Raw genomic sequence first — 14,892 nt, forward strand, 5'->3', positions numbered from 1 at the left:
ATGAAATGAACTCAAATGAACGTTAGTGCTTAGTACTACAGTAATGTGTATACTGTATACCGTATTTGCCATTGTTGACGGTAGGTGGCAGTGCAGGCAGCCTTATAGAGCCAAACTACTGCAAATTTGGTAGAAGATGAAAAGGAACGCAAACACTTCTTCCTCTCAAATGCGCAAGCGCGTGCGTTTAGCCAGCTTGGAGAGCGAATCGACTTCATTTCTATCCGCGCTACTTTTATTTTGATTTTTTTTTCTTCTTGAAAAAAAAAACTGCTGCAATGAACGCGGCAGTTGTTAAAAGGACGCAAGACGTGCTCGGAAAGGTGATAAAGAAACCCCCGCTGACTGAAAAACTGCTCAGCAAACCACCGTTTCGATACCTGCACGACATCTTCAGTGAGGTGAGACTGATACGCTCATTTTAATTTGCGAAATGGGAAATTCACGCTCGTTTTATTCGCATATGTGAAAATGGCTTTCGTGAAACCATACTGAGCTCGCCTGCTCGTGAGCTAAGCGAAAAGTATTAGCTCGCTAGCAGTACCGCTAAGCCGTTTTAAATTCGCTAGCAATATCGAGACTACAACATGCTTGATAATTTTATTTTTGGGCAAAACATCCGTGGGCTGCTTCGACACACCGGCTGCAAACAAAGCGACTACTAGTCCGAGTATTTGGGCGTTGGGCTATGTCGTCCGGTTGCCATTGACACAACGCAAACAACGTTGTCGTCAAGCGTTGCTAGATGCGCTTCAGGGATAGCAACTGGGTCGATTGCTTCCAAGTGCTTTAAAATCCCGCATCAAATCAATTTTAAATTAACTGTCGTGTGTGGCTGAAGTGTTTCCCAGATGAAACACTCAGCAGGTGAAAGGTGGACTACGCCTTCAATTGGTCGCCAGTCAGTCACAGGGCACACCTGAGCCAATGCTGCCTGCACCGAAGTCAGCCGAACATACCACTACGCCATCAGTGGCATAAAACAATTTATAATTGTTAAAAATAATCGTAGTAATAGGAAACGCTGTGCTACAGTGGGTGATAAATGCTTACAAGTTGCACCGCAGGTGTTCCTCAAGGCTGAATATTGGGACCCATTTAGGTGGTGGTGGTGGTGGTGGTGGTGGGTGGGATTGAGCATAGATGTTCAAAGCAAGGTATTTACTTTAGAATTCCTAATGTTGGACCTCATTAGAATGTGAGAATTTACCCAATCACCGTATGTAGATCACAGCGATTAGTTAGCACTCATAGTCACAAATGTATATGAGTCGATACCAAGATTTCCCAAGACGTAATGGCATGAAAGACCGGTGTCAAGCACAATTGAAGTTTCTAAATGGAGACACCAACACTCTTCTTCAAGTAGTTAGTGTTGTATTTCACCTTGCCAGCATGTATATTTGATAAAGCACAATGTGTCAGCATTTGCGGCTCTTTTAAAGGAGTCACGTTAAACAATTTAAATGTTCTCAGATGTCTTAATTAGGGCCCAACCTATATGGATTTTGTTGGGGGGGGGGGGCCCACACCGATATTTGGCAGAATAAAATTCAGATAACCGATTAATTGGCTGATGAATTTTTAAAAATATATAATGTATAAAATAACATTTATTTTTTTCCCTTAATGCTTACCACTATCAAGATATGAATTACAGTACATTTTTTTAAAGTTTACAGTATAGACATAAATCATAATTTTATTTATTTATATTTATTATTATTATTATTTATTTTAGGCGGGTGTTTAAATGTCATAATTTTTTGTCTTATTTTGTAATATGTTAGTGTATAAAACAATTTTGGACAATTAGCAAAGAGCTGGCCATTTTAATCGGCTGATTCCAAGTCTTGATAAAAGGTGTCTGACATCTCTTCTCCCCACTTTCAGGTCATCAGAACCACTGGTTTCATGAAAGGCCTGTACAAAGACAGTGAATTGAAGTCGGATAATGTGAAGGTAAGGTTGCCTTTCCTGCCACGTGCATGCCCAAAATTCAAGTTGCAGTAAATGTCGACGAGCAATCTGTTCTTTTAGTCCCATTGTTCTCTGAGTCTTGTCATTCGTTGTCTGTCTGACACATTTAATAAAAGTGTCACTTGACTTTTGTTTATGATCAAACATGCTTGAAGCGGAGCATTTTACTGACCGGTAGCTAAAGCGATCAACAGAACAAAGGCAGTTCTCATGTTACATGTAAACGTGGTCTTTAGAATTTATGTGCTGACACATTTGGCTCAGTCCATGAATATCACAGGCAGTTGAAACCTTCCAATGCAATGGCCCACTCTCCCAATATTTTTTCACTCTTGTGCGAACCACTTTATTTTTTCTTGTCTTGTAGGACAAAGAGACTAAAATAGCCTTCCTGCAGAAAGCAATCGATGTTGTGGCACTCGTCAGCGGGGAGCCGCTTGCTGCAAAGCCGGCGCGGATCGTGGCTGGCCACGAGCCCGATAAGACCAATGAGCTGCTGCAGGCCATTGCCAAGTGCTGCCTCAACAAGGTTTGTTCAGTCAACATTATTAGACGCACCTCATTCATTATTGAGCGTATGAATGTTTTGGACAAAGTCTTAAATAACCACCTCAGGGAGAACAATGGATTCGGTTAATTGAACCCAGGAGTGGGCGGACAAGTAGATTTATTGGCATCCCGGGAATAGGCAGTTGTTTGTACGTCTGTGTTATGGAGAAGATTCCCAGCAGTTCGGGTTACCCGTATGGTATTTGAGCTTTGTTTCATATTGAAAGAACGACGAATATTTCATCCAAAGCTGTCCAGTGAGGAGGCAGTGAAACGAGTACTTTCCGGAGAGAAGGTGGACTTGAAAACCAAGGCCACGTCCAAGTCCCAAGACAAAGAAAATCGAGAAGGACGCGAGCATCAACCGTCAGAAAGAGAGGTTTAAAAAAAAAAAAAAAAAAAAAATCAATAGTTTCCACAAGCCTTGTCATTCAGTGTTAATCTTTAAAAGTTGTTTTCGGACTAATTCAGGAGAAGAAGAGGATCGAGCGCAATGGGAGCACAGAAGACAAGAACCGGGACCAGCCCAGGGAGCGGGAAAGACAGCGGCGAGATGGCGAGCGAGACCGCCGCCACGACCGGGAGCGCTCGGGCAAGAACCACCGGCGTGAACAGGACCGCGCCAAAGACGGCGACCAAGACAAGAGCTGCGAGCGAGCGCGAGACAAACACAAAGGGAGAGGAAGGGACGGAGACGAGGAGAAGGAGCACAAACGAGATCAAGACAGAACCGGAGAGAGTGATTCTCAAAGGGAACCTGACAGAAGCAAGGACAAACGACGAGAACGAGACAAGGAGGCAGAAAGACGCGAAGACAAGAACAAAAGTAAAGAGAGAGAGAGTAATAGCAAGGTATGGCCGGAAGACAAACATTTTTGATTGAACCAGTGAATGATTTTTCAATTTAAGATAAATGTCTTTGTACCCAGGATCGGATATCTGAAGTACAACAAAAAAACGTCGAGGACGAGTCCAGAAAAACTGCCAAACCGGTGCCAGCTGTAAGTTCTGTCATTTACAATTCTTCACAAAATATGACTGAAAAAAAACAACAACAACAACAACCAAACTATATATTTAATGTTGTTCGTAAGATTTTTTTTTTTCTTTTTATTGCTCCTCCTCATATTCTTGGAAGGAACCAGAGCCAGCGGACGAGGTACTCAGTCCTGTAGAACAATCAGAATCATGTAGGCCTGAGTCGCGTATGCTGCGTTGGCCTCCGGTCGTTGGCTGGTCACGTTCAAAGTAGAATTGTGGCGTCAGGTGTAATTGCTGCTGTGGGTTCGGAAACGATTTGTCATAACGTGGTCGTTAGTCTTTGCACGCTCAGCCTGCAGGGAAAGTTGAAAACCGGGTAACTGACTCACAGAGAGCTCACTCATTGAAGTGACACGTTATGATGTGGGGTAAATTGACCCAATCTAAAATCTATTAAAAAAAAAAAAAAGTCTATTTATTTAATGTGCTGAATGTCACAGTTTTGGTGGAGAAATGAAACAATCACTGCCATGTAAAGAAAAAAAAAATGGGGAAAAACATACATATTTAAAAGTATATAAAGGTCTATGAGAACAAGTTTAAAAAATATATTCTGTACTTTTTTTTTTTTAATAGATTCAGTTTGACCCATAACTTAAAACAATAATATAGAATAGCAATTGACAGACAAAATGCGTCATTGTGAATACAGCCCCTTGCTCTCTCTAAAAATAGGAAGCACAACATGCGTTGCACATACTATAAAGATATTTCTTTGTGTTTTCTGTCAACCTCCTCGCAGCCTGATAGTCCAGCAAGAATACCTCGGCCGTCTTCTGCCAAAGGGCAAAGACGGAAACCAAGAATTGCGGGACTGGGTAAGCGCCCATCCATCCGTTCACAAAACACATTTTCATTAAATCAATTTACTTTTGTTACTTTTGCGGGGGAAAAAAAACGGTTTTCTTCATTATGTTTCCATAGTTGGTGTAAAAAGCAAAACAAAAAAAAACTTCCTTTCTTTCTCTGTCTGCAGATGAATCTGACAGCGAGGGCGGTAAGTGCTGCTATTTTTATTTCGATTCATTGGTGTTCCCAAGCAAGGAATATCTCAAGAAAACAGTGTAATGAGCAAAAACAACTTCCTCCGAAATGAGAATCGTTTGTAAATCAAATGAAATGTGAAAAATTGCCAACGTTGATGAGGTGGTGAACTCAACACCAGTCGTTGGCCTTTCACAGATGCGGATCCTCCCAAGGAAAGTGGAGATGCCGCCGGTGCCTTGTTTCCACCGGAAATGACCGCCAGGTCTGTAGCAACGACATAAATGTATGCTTTTACTTGGTTGAAGGACTTAAAAATTCTCTATATACTGCAATCCTTTCAAAGAGAACAAAACAAGGGAAGAAAATGCAGCGGTTGCATTCCTTTTTTTTTTTTTTTTTTTTAACTTAAAAACAAACAAACAAAAAAAAAAGCTCCACACCAGAAGTGTGTTGTTCGTTTGCCCATTTACAAATGACGTGACCCATCTGTTCATTTTAAAAATCACACGTTGCATGTATTTTATTTTATTGTTACCAGCAATTGCAGTGATCTATCATTTCAATGTCTCTTAATATTTTGGAAATGATGAACAACAAGTTCAGCATCTTCATGAATAAAGTGATGTTGATGCTCTTTTTGTTGTGCAGCATTAAGCGACCGGCGCGGCCCAGCAGCGCTCGTGCGGCTCCTCCTCGAGTCAAGAAACAGGAGAGCGTCAACGATGGCGTCCCAGCTGAGAGGTCATCTCTCAGAATCTCTTTTTTTTTTTTTTTAATCAAAAGCCATTGTCACATAATTGCGCCCTCCCATAAAGATTCCGTTTTCATGGACAGCACTTGCAACAATATGCTTGTTGTCTCTTTTTCAGGCTTTCTAGTGCCAAGTCGTCAGTCATCAGAGAGGGGAAGAAGCGGTCCGACGATGAGGACGAGGAAGACGAGCAATTTCTCGTAGCAGAGGCGGCCCCTGAACCTGCTGATGCTCATGAGAAGGTTGGTGAGAAGAACAACTAAGTGACCCTTCGCGTTGTCCATCACTTTGTTTGTTTTTTAGCGCTTGTCCTAGGCGAGTTTGGGGCGAGAGCTGACTTGCATGTTGTATGGACACACGAGTGAACTGTCGCCCAGTATGCAGAGTTCTGCAGCTAGGTTTCACCAGTGGCTGACCGCCACCAGTAACTATTTGAATTGCAGGTTGATGACGTCACAGCCAATCCAAAATGCCGTTTTTTGTTTTGTTTCCTGACATACGTGCGGGCCCCTACGCCATCCCGCTGCCACATTTACGTCGTTTATTTTCTGTTCCAGGAATCTGCACAAGACCTCACCGGTGATGACAAACACGGTACGCTTCAGTTGTTTTCCTCGTTTAGTGTTTCCATCCATAAATTGTATTTATGTTCCCAAATGAATGTTGTCTAACGGTGGGTCTTTTTTTTTCCTTAATGCAGGTGGCCTTGTAAAAAAGATCCTTGAGACCAAAAAAGACTATGAACCGCCACCATCTTCCATTCATTCTAAAGAGGTACCGTACCTTATTCTGACGTTTCCTCTTTTGTCCACTAGAGGGCCCCCTTTAACCCCGGAATGTGTGACACAGGCAGCGGTTGGCCTATCAATGACTTTAATCAGACATTTGTGAAAAGTCTCCGAATGGGTAATTGCTTGGGCTGCTTTGAAATGTGCCATGCAACCCTGCTTATTATCACAAGGCAGATGTAAACAAAGGCAGTGTAGAGGTGCAATTAAGCTGCCTTCAAACCACAAAAATGTTCCCTTTCACCCGAGCCGAAGGTCTGATATCCTGACAAGCGAGCGTGGCTTTGCGCGGACCACACGCACAACTGATGCACACATCAAGATGTCTGGAGCGAAATAAGCTCTGGGCTTGCTCAATATCTTCACAAGGCTCCAAATGAAAACACTCCCGCTTTGCGTGTGATCAAATATCTGCCAACTTGGCTTCGAGTTTCATAACTGGCGTTGTAGGTGATTTCTTGGCGGTCCTCCACGTATATGGACATGGGGGCGGAGCTATGGGTGGGCCTGGGTGCCCACCCTGTGAGATTCATGAATAAAAAATAGACTTTTGAATTTTTGGTAAATTATTATGAAATTATTTTTGAATTTGTGTTTCGTTGTTGTGTTTTTTTTTTTTCTATTGAATATTAAGAATGGCAATATTGTGGTTGTCGAAGGAAGATCTGAACTTCATATTATTCAGTTTGTCATTTTATTTGAATATACGATGTGTCGGGACAGGAGGATTGTGCTCAGTGAGAGAAATATTCAGGCCCACCCTGATTTTTCCAGGCCCACCCCTTAGCCATGTTCTGGCTCCGCCCCTGAGGCAGACACATTTTCCGTCGCTGTGGCCGTTGGTCACGGCCGTGTTTTGACAGTAACGATGTGTCTATTACCGCTCCAAGTCGGCTGTCAAGGTGGGTGGTACACAACGTATAACTTATAACCTGCTCTTATGCGATACAAGTGGGGGGGGGATGTAGATGTTGAAACATACAAATCTCTAAGAGGTGCGACAAAGATGATGGGTGTTGAAGCCGCGTTCCAAAAAAAGTGTGTGTGTTGAAACTTCACCGGGGGGTGGCGTGGTCTCTATCGGACGATGGCGCTCTGGAGAGCAGTGAAACGTGTGGGCAAAAAAAAAAAAAAAGCGTCGGTCTTCATATGTCAACGCTGGTCCAGGTCGTGGAGGAGCATAGCGGTTAAGCTAACGTCGCTATCTTAGAGTAATCTAATCGCCGCTAGTCTTGAAAGATTCGTTCATACCAGTGTGAGTGCGGGAACGAAGGCAGCGGCGCGACGGAAAGTTCAGTCTCTGTCGCCCAAATGTTTTGTCCAGTAATGAACTGTGGGCAAACGACAACTACTCATCGGAGAAGTTGTCCGACATCACCGATGAAAAGTGTCATTGTTGAAGCCTCTCCCCAGGTTGAACGCTGGTTGTCCTCAACACATGGACATGAAAGTACGCATTTTCTGTCAGTGTCGTTGTTAGTCAGGCTGTATTTTGTCTGCCGAGGTGTGTTTGAAAAAAAAAAAAAAAGATTGTGTGTATTTCTGCACGATTATCTGGACTTGCGTTTGAGCGCCTCCGTCAGCATTATTTCATCGTTGTTGTACACGTGAGAGTTTTGTCTGCGTTGTGGGTGCGGAAGGCCTCGTGTGGGTGGTCCATCCGCGCTCCCTGTCTAGCCCACCCCGAACACTGATGGCTGAAAAGCTTTGGACTGTCGTTCATGTAGAGAGGCCCCTCCCCCACCCCCGACCACAGCCTCTGACATCATTCGTCATTAAACACACCTCAGGTTCGTGTTCATGTTAGCCACCAAGACACATCGTCATTTTTTTATTTATATGAAATAACCTTCCAACCAAGTTTTTTTTTTTTTCTTCATATCGTTGGTAGAAAAGACCTTTTGTTAAATGTGAAATAACCTTGTGGGATTTATACTAATTGTCCTAATTCAAGCTTCTCGGTTTTCACAGAGTCCAAAAAAAAAAAAAAATAAAAAAAACACAACTCAGACTATCCTGTGCGGTTTCCAAAGATAGACGGTGGCAGGTATGTGCCCTGGTAAGCTACGTTGGGGCCGCCCCTCCCTCGTCAGCTGCGTAAAGAACTCAAATGACTTCCTTCCTGACATGAAAGTGCAGCGAGGTCAGTTGAATGGAGTCATTTTTCCTGGCGTACTCACGGCACGGCGTGCCGGCTGAAAAATGTCAATATTGAACTTGTTGTATGTCAGGTTTGAAATTTCAGCTGCCGCAATTCATGAAACGGGCTCCGCGCCTGCTTAGACTTCAGAGCAGAATTGCTGACGTTTGTGTCTTTAATTAAAACGCAGTCCTCACTTGACCGTACTGTACCTTTCGCACTAATTCAATTTCCCGGGCGCAAGTACATAATTAGACATTTGACGCATATTGAGGCAGTTGGCCTCGCCTTGACCCCGCTGGCGGCATTGTACATTTTTTGCAAGATACTTCTCCTTTTATTGACACAGAATTTAACAGCTGCGTTTTCATAAGAATTTCCTCTATACCACCCCCCCTCTGAAATTTGGCTTGATGAAGGTTTGTAACATATAAATAAACGCCGTGGCACGCAAATGGAAGGTCGTTGAGTGAACGCCACCGAGCGAGGGTAGAGGGGCCAGGATACTCTGTCGAGTTGTCAAGAAAATAAATATTCGGCTCTGCAACACGTCATAAACACGGAGGGGCAGACCCTTTCTGTATTTGGGGGAGCACAAAAGGAAATGAACTTGACATTGAATTAATCATGTGAATTCTTCTGACGTTCAAGACGTGATTCGCTCACATGCTAGTTGCCAGGCTCCTTTCAGTCCTTTTTACTGAGAAATATTCGTGGTAAAAAACAAAAGTTAATTGTAAGAAATAGTGTTGGCATTGATTTTGATGCCCCCCCACAGTCAAACAGCTATTCACAATTGAAACTGTAGCGCAGGGGAGAATCGATTCTAGCGTGGTACAGAGCCGTGGGGAACCCCCAAAACCTGAATTTATTTGCATCATTACTTGGAACAGAAAGCTGTGACATTGAAGTTATTCCAAAATACTCGTAGTATACCATCCATTGTTGGGCCTAAACCGCATATGTCCAAATCTGGTGAATTTCATATTTGTACGGCAAATCAATACTAGCGCTTATCAGTTATTTTTACGCATTACGAACTAGTTTCAAGTGTTGCAATTAGCTTGAGACCAAACCAAACAACTCGGTTGAAGGCTTCAACTGTAAATGTCCGCCTCTTGCTTCACTCTGCGGGAGCCGTGCAGCATTCTGTCACCTCAAGATTGAAAGTAGGAATGGTTTTTTTTCCCTCTCTCTCTCCTCCCAATTGTTCGTTTGATATAATCTAAGTAGCCTTCGTATCCGTCAATTTTTCTGTATGCGGCCCTCTGGTGCAAAACGTGAAGACGCCCCTGGTGTAGACCTTGAATGACCTTAGTTCAAGGCAGACTTTTCAAGTGAAGTTGACGCTTTGGCACTCTTGTTAGCAAAAGAGGTCAACGTGTGCCAGCAAATGAAGAAATGAGGACCTGGCTATCGTCCGCGCGACGCAGACCAAACCGAAAGCCTGGCGGAACCGCACTGTTTGTGTAGCTGCAGGCTTCTCATCACCCAGTGCAAAGCCACCCACCTCGACTGTGGACCGCGGGGCTGAGGCTTTTCAACCCTCGCGCTCACCTGCAAAAAAAAAACAAAAAAAAACAACAACCTCCTACCCTCACAAGCCTGTTGCCCGTCCTGCACACAATAACGCAACATTTTTACTCCTGAAACCTGGACCTTTTCCCGAGTGGGTGCGTTTCTTAATTTTGATTTGTATTTTTCCTTTTCTGTGGTCGACGAAAGCCGTGTGGGGCTGTCTGCCCCAAGCAGCCCGACGTCCACGCCACGGCCTGGTCGTGACAGGCGTCCGCCAGCCACGAGTCCAACTTGAAAGGACGACTAAGTGTGGCAGTTGTTACTCAATACTGTAGTAAAATAACTCCGCCGCCACAGCTTGTTACTAAACTAAACAAGGCCTACGAGTGCAGGTGGGGCGTGTGTGCGCGTGTGTCTCCGCAAATGAGTGTTTATGTCTGCATGGACGTGTGTGTGTCTGGCTTCTCATGACACACACGCACACTTGGAGGCTTATGGCCGAGGCCAGCTGAGCAAACATCCTCGGGTTTGCTGCGTGTTAGGGGAGGCGCCCCGGCTTTTGGTCATCAATGCATAAACCCGCACCCAGCCCTCAACCCCGCCCCCTCAATCAATCGGCATAGCATCGGCCTTCGCCCAACTCGGAGCCAACACAATTCGGCCACACGTTGAATCTTTTTGAACCGCCGAAGCTTTGTATCATTCCTGCTTAATGTTTTAGCCTTGAAATCTGAGATCTGAGAGGCTCACATTGAAACGCCGCTGGTGGTGTTGGCTTGGAAAAAGAATTTAGATATGAGTCTGGGGGGGGGGGGGGGGGGAATGGTCCTTTTGATGTGAGCGCCTGTTATAAAATGTTGTTCAACTTAGTATATTGTCGCTGTGGATGGAATCTTCATATTTGCAAAGTGGCTGCATTTGAAGCCGCAGTGCCTTGCTTTTGTCGCCCCCTACTCTGGAATTCTGCATTACGGCTAGAGAGCCGTGGCTTTAATATGACTTAGGCTTTACTTAGCCCCGCCTCCCCGCCATGTGGTTCACAAACGTTTTTATTCCCATTTTCAAGGACAGCTGGTGGGGACAAAAATTGATTCTTCGGAAGAGGTCATTATCTCCTAGCATTGGTGACATTTTTGGGGGGCAAATTTTTTGTTGCCTGAGTTACCAAATGACTGTTAAGTTGGTAATATTATACTCTGTATCAGTGATTCTCAATATTAGTGAGCCATGAGATCTCTTAAGGTGTGTTGCAGGAACTTACCAAAAAAAAATTGTATTTGTAACAAATAATGAACCTTTGTTCATCTATATATGCCAGCGACTTATAGTGACAGACGCAACAAATAAAAGATCTTCTATTAGATGACAGAAAGTACATCATTTACATTGTGGCATTTTTGTTTGATGGTGTGTCATGACAGTATTTAATTTGTAAAAAAAAAAAAACAACTTGCCAAATAACTATTTTTTTCATTGGATGAAAATGCTAACGGACAGCTCCAGCCGTCCGCATGAAAGTGTGCGCTTACGCCGACCCCCCCGACCAGACAAAGAGCCTTTAATACCTCACTAAAGCAAACGTCTGATTACGTCATGTTCCCAAATGCTTTTTCACAGCGCAGAGAGCCACGAGTAACGTAATCAAATTAAATGAAGATCAGTGCAGTGGGAGGAAATGAAGCTGCCACACTGACCCTCGTGGCTGACCGCTTCCTTCTGCACTGAAGCATTACAGCAGTCCATTTTTAACAAAATATTGTATACAAGTAAAATATTTGTATACAAACCAAACAAAAAAGTCCAATTTCCATAATGAGTCCGTTTTTTTAAAAATCCGTTTTCACGCCAATGTTAACCTCACCCGTTGTTTTGTACCGTTGCGCAATCAGAAGTTGGCGTCGGGGGAAGCCTTGAAGAAAGAGCAGGACCTGGTCACGCGGGAGATCGAGCGTCTGCGCGCGTCCATCCAGTGCGTGTGTCAGAGCGCGCTGCCGCTGGGGAAGATCATGGACTACGTGCAGGAGGACATCGACGCCATGCAAGCCGAGCTGCAAAGCTGGCGCAGGGAAAACAAGGAGCACGCGCAGGCTTTGCTGCAAGAGCAAAAGTGAGTCCACACGCCGCAATGATGCAAAATCCTTCGAGAGAACGGGTTTTTCCCCTTCGTGGAGGCTTTTCAAATGGATGGTAAACGTACTGATGCTTTTGATTATTTTCGTGTGTGTTTGTGTTCCTGCCTGTTACAGAGCCACAGACTGGGCATTAGAACCTCTTAAAGCGGAACTTTATGAACTAGACCAAATGATCAAGGATTACCAGGACAAAATTTGTGCGGTGAGGTCCAACATCCTGAGAAATGAAGAGACCATTCAGAAGAAATTGACTGGAATCATCTCCTCTTCCACCTGAAGTGAGAAATCTTGAAGCGGCTTATAAAAGATTCCCGCCGGGGAAATTAGCTCCATTGTATTGTGAAGAGCCACGATTAGTTCAGTACTGTACTGGTGCAATATTTTGCGTCTTTGTCATAGCTTGAGAAAAAAAGGGGGGGGGGGGGGGGAACGTGTATTTCACACTGGGCATCTTAACACAAGACAACATCTGTCGTAGTACCACCACTGACCTGTGGGTGGCAGCCTGGTGCCACAGGGCATCCACATTGCCAGAAAATACAAAGACGAAAAACGGTTTCAGTGGAAGAAATAAAAGAGGCTAGGCTAACAACTAGCTTAGCTAGTAACAACGTTGCAAACTCTTTTCTGAACCACTTTCGCGCGCTAAGAAAATGGCGGCTACATACGCACAGCGTTTATTGGTTGAATACTTTTATTTGTAGGGGTAACTGTTGCCACTGTGTTAGCTTTAGCATCAGTGCTAACATGACTGTCCAAAGTGGTGTTGATTGTACCCACTTTGCCATGTCATGTGTTCGGATGGTTATTTACAATACGTAGACGGCTGTGCTGCTTCAGTTGCTCACCTTGTCCTTCGGGTTTCGTTTTCTTAAGTGCGGCAACAAAGGTTTGAAATGATGTACTACAGACACACAAAATCAATTGAATGCATAGGTTGCAAGCTAATTTTGTGTCGACTCTCGACCGTTTTGAATACCAGCAGTTTAATTGTGCTGTCATTTTGCCAGCTTAAGAGGCAGTTTGATTACATAGCAGAAATCTTTGTAATCTTTGCAAATGCAGCCTAGCCAAGGCAGTAGAGGGAAAACTTTCAAAAATAAAGAAGGCGGCAAAGTGAAAGAAATGGCTGCCAATTCCTGAAAATGATTATCATAATGATGCTGATTAGGTGATTATTTCTTTGCCTCAAGTAGAGGCGATAACATCAGTCGTGATGGGCACATTCACATAAAGAGAGACAAATTCACAGTTCACTCCTCTTCTATTAGGTTTGAGGGATGAATCTGTAAGTATGTCCGCTTTTGAAAGTTAGATTTACTCACAAGGCAAGCATACTCCAAAATGAGCAATGTTTTTTTCCTCTGTTTTTGAGATTGTTTGCCATTTATGAGCTCTTTATGAATGTACACACTTGGCCCTTGGGAACAAGCGGTCAACTCTGACTTGCTCACTTTCATATTGGACGTCGACTCTGTCACGTGTACATTCAAGAAGCTCAGCACGCAGGGATCTTATACTAAATGTCCTCTCACATCTATTTGTCATGTAAAAGGCTATCAAACATAAATGTTATCATCCAAATATTGTATCACCGCACGCACCCTTTCCGTAGCATTATTTACAATGTGTACATGTCATGTTTTTGAGGGTGCACTTTTCAGGCACAGCTGCACTTTGATGTGTGTAAATAGTCAAAGTAGGGTTGAAGTTCATTTTATTTTTTGGAGATAACAGTGTTAACATGAGTGAAATATGCTTTTAGGCAAAGGTGGCATCATTGTAGTGAGATTACAGTGGCTGGATAGCCGACCGTGGATATAAGGTGAAAAGCTATCGTGCATACTGTAGATATCTTTCTGCTCAAATACAGTAGGTCTCAGATCCGAGTAATGAGACTCCAGATCCCCCCCGACAATAAAATAGAAAATGGATGGATGGCTGAATGACATATTGCTGTAAAAAAAATATAACAAAATACAGCCATGCACACATTAAATTGTAAACATGGCCAAGAAACAAAACAAATGTTTTTATTTTCATATTGTTCAACACAACAGCGATGACTAAAACTGGAAGCCGCTGTGCTCACTATTTTGTAGCAAGTTAAATGTACATAGAGTAGGTGATTGAAACAATAGCAAGTGTATTGTGAAGGAACTATTACACTGTATAATATGTACAAGTTGAGATTGTATTATATCTTACATAATTGTGTTTTTATTGTAGTGAAGTGAAATAACAAATGGCTCCAATAAATATTTTCGACCCTTGAAACTCTCGAGCAAAAGCATGGTTTCCTCAACTTTCATCCCAGCAAGACATAAAACAGCTGCTGTCGCACACACAAAAAGTGAGTGAAGCGCCACTTTTAACTACTTTTTAAAAGCAGATCCTGACCTGCAAGTCAAAGAGTGAAGTGAATGCCCACCTGCTCTCAACCTGCTGCTCAACAGGTGGATTGGAAGACCGAAGTGAGCCGCTCTCAGCGGAGGCCTGAGAACTCAAAGCTGCTCGAATATCCCCCTAAAAGCTGATTTGGCCTTTGGTCATCCACAATGCTTCAGGTTGCTAATGAGTGACTACACCTTTCAATGCATCTGGTCGACAGTTAAAGCAGCCACACTAATCCTTTAATCTTTTATCTTGACCTCCACTTGGGTCTCCAACATGACCCTGACTTTGTCTGAAAGTAAAACCGGGCGAGGGTTTGAAGCGGCCAAGTGTGATTTGCTGCAGAATGAACAACTGCTGTCGAGTCAATCGAGTTGACTCCAACCGCTTGTCCATTTTCTCCAAAAGCTTTGCAGACCGGTCAGTAAAATGGCACAAAAATGTCCCATTTGTTACTGAGTCACGATAATTACTTTATTTCGTATGTACTGGTTTACAGTCCTTTTATATATAACGTGTACATATGCTGTAGTTTATTTGCAAAATGCAAAGTTTGTAATGTGTATTTTACTTCTCGGGGGGCCATATTCACCACTCATTCTAATGCGTGCA

The 14,892-nt window shown here is 43.4% G+C and overlaps 1 protein-coding gene across 3 annotated transcripts; it reads left to right on the forward strand.

Annotated features, from left to right (window-relative positions):
- The first annotated feature begins 141 nt into the window (after positions 1-141).
- LOC147136818 (TRAF3-interacting protein 1-like) lies at positions 142-14,163 on the forward strand. 3 transcript variants are annotated; one of them, XM_086051156.1, is made up of 16 exons: positions 142-401; positions 1,894-1,962; positions 2,348-2,509; positions 2,780-2,908; positions 3,001-3,381; positions 3,459-3,530; positions 3,668-3,688; positions 4,313-4,388; positions 4,547-4,567; positions 4,753-4,819; positions 5,206-5,298; positions 5,427-5,550; positions 5,866-5,902; positions 6,009-6,082; positions 11,647-11,861; positions 12,001-14,163. In XM_086051156.1, the coding sequence occupies exons 1-16, from the start codon at positions 279-281 to the stop codon at positions 12,161-12,163; spliced, it is 1,827 nt and encodes a 608-aa protein (XP_085907282.1). In that variant the 5' UTR covers positions 142-278; the 3' UTR covers positions 12,164-14,163. The 3 variants fall into 3 exon arrangements, with proteins under 3 accessions (XP_085907282.1, XP_085907281.1, XP_085907283.1); XM_086051155.1 differs by having other exon boundaries at positions 143-401; positions 11,644-11,861; XM_086051157.1 differs by lacking the exon at positions 3,668-3,688 and having other exon boundaries at positions 144-401; positions 11,644-11,861.
- Positions 14,164-14,892: the final 729 nt, after the last annotated feature.

This window comes from Filicampus tigris, chromosome 14 (genome assembly GCF_054856515.1).
Source record: "Filicampus tigris isolate MCC_2025a chromosome 14, RoL_Ftig_1.0, whole genome shotgun sequence".
Lineage (NCBI taxonomy): Eukaryota > Metazoa > Chordata > Actinopteri > Syngnathiformes > Syngnathidae > Filicampus > Filicampus tigris.

Coding starts and splice junctions, on each gene's coding strand:
- LOC147136818 (XM_086051155.1), top strand. CDS start 279: ATGAACGCGGCAGTTGTTAAAAGGACGCAAGACGTGCTCGGAAAGGTG. Junction 4,568..4,752: donor TGAATCTGACAGCGAGGGCG/GTAAGTGCTGCT, acceptor GGCCTTTCACAG/ATGCGGATCCTCCCAAGGAA. Junction 11,862..12,000: donor GCTTTGCTGCAAGAGCAAAA/GTGAGTCCACAC, acceptor TGCCTGTTACAG/AGCCACAGACTGGGCATTAG.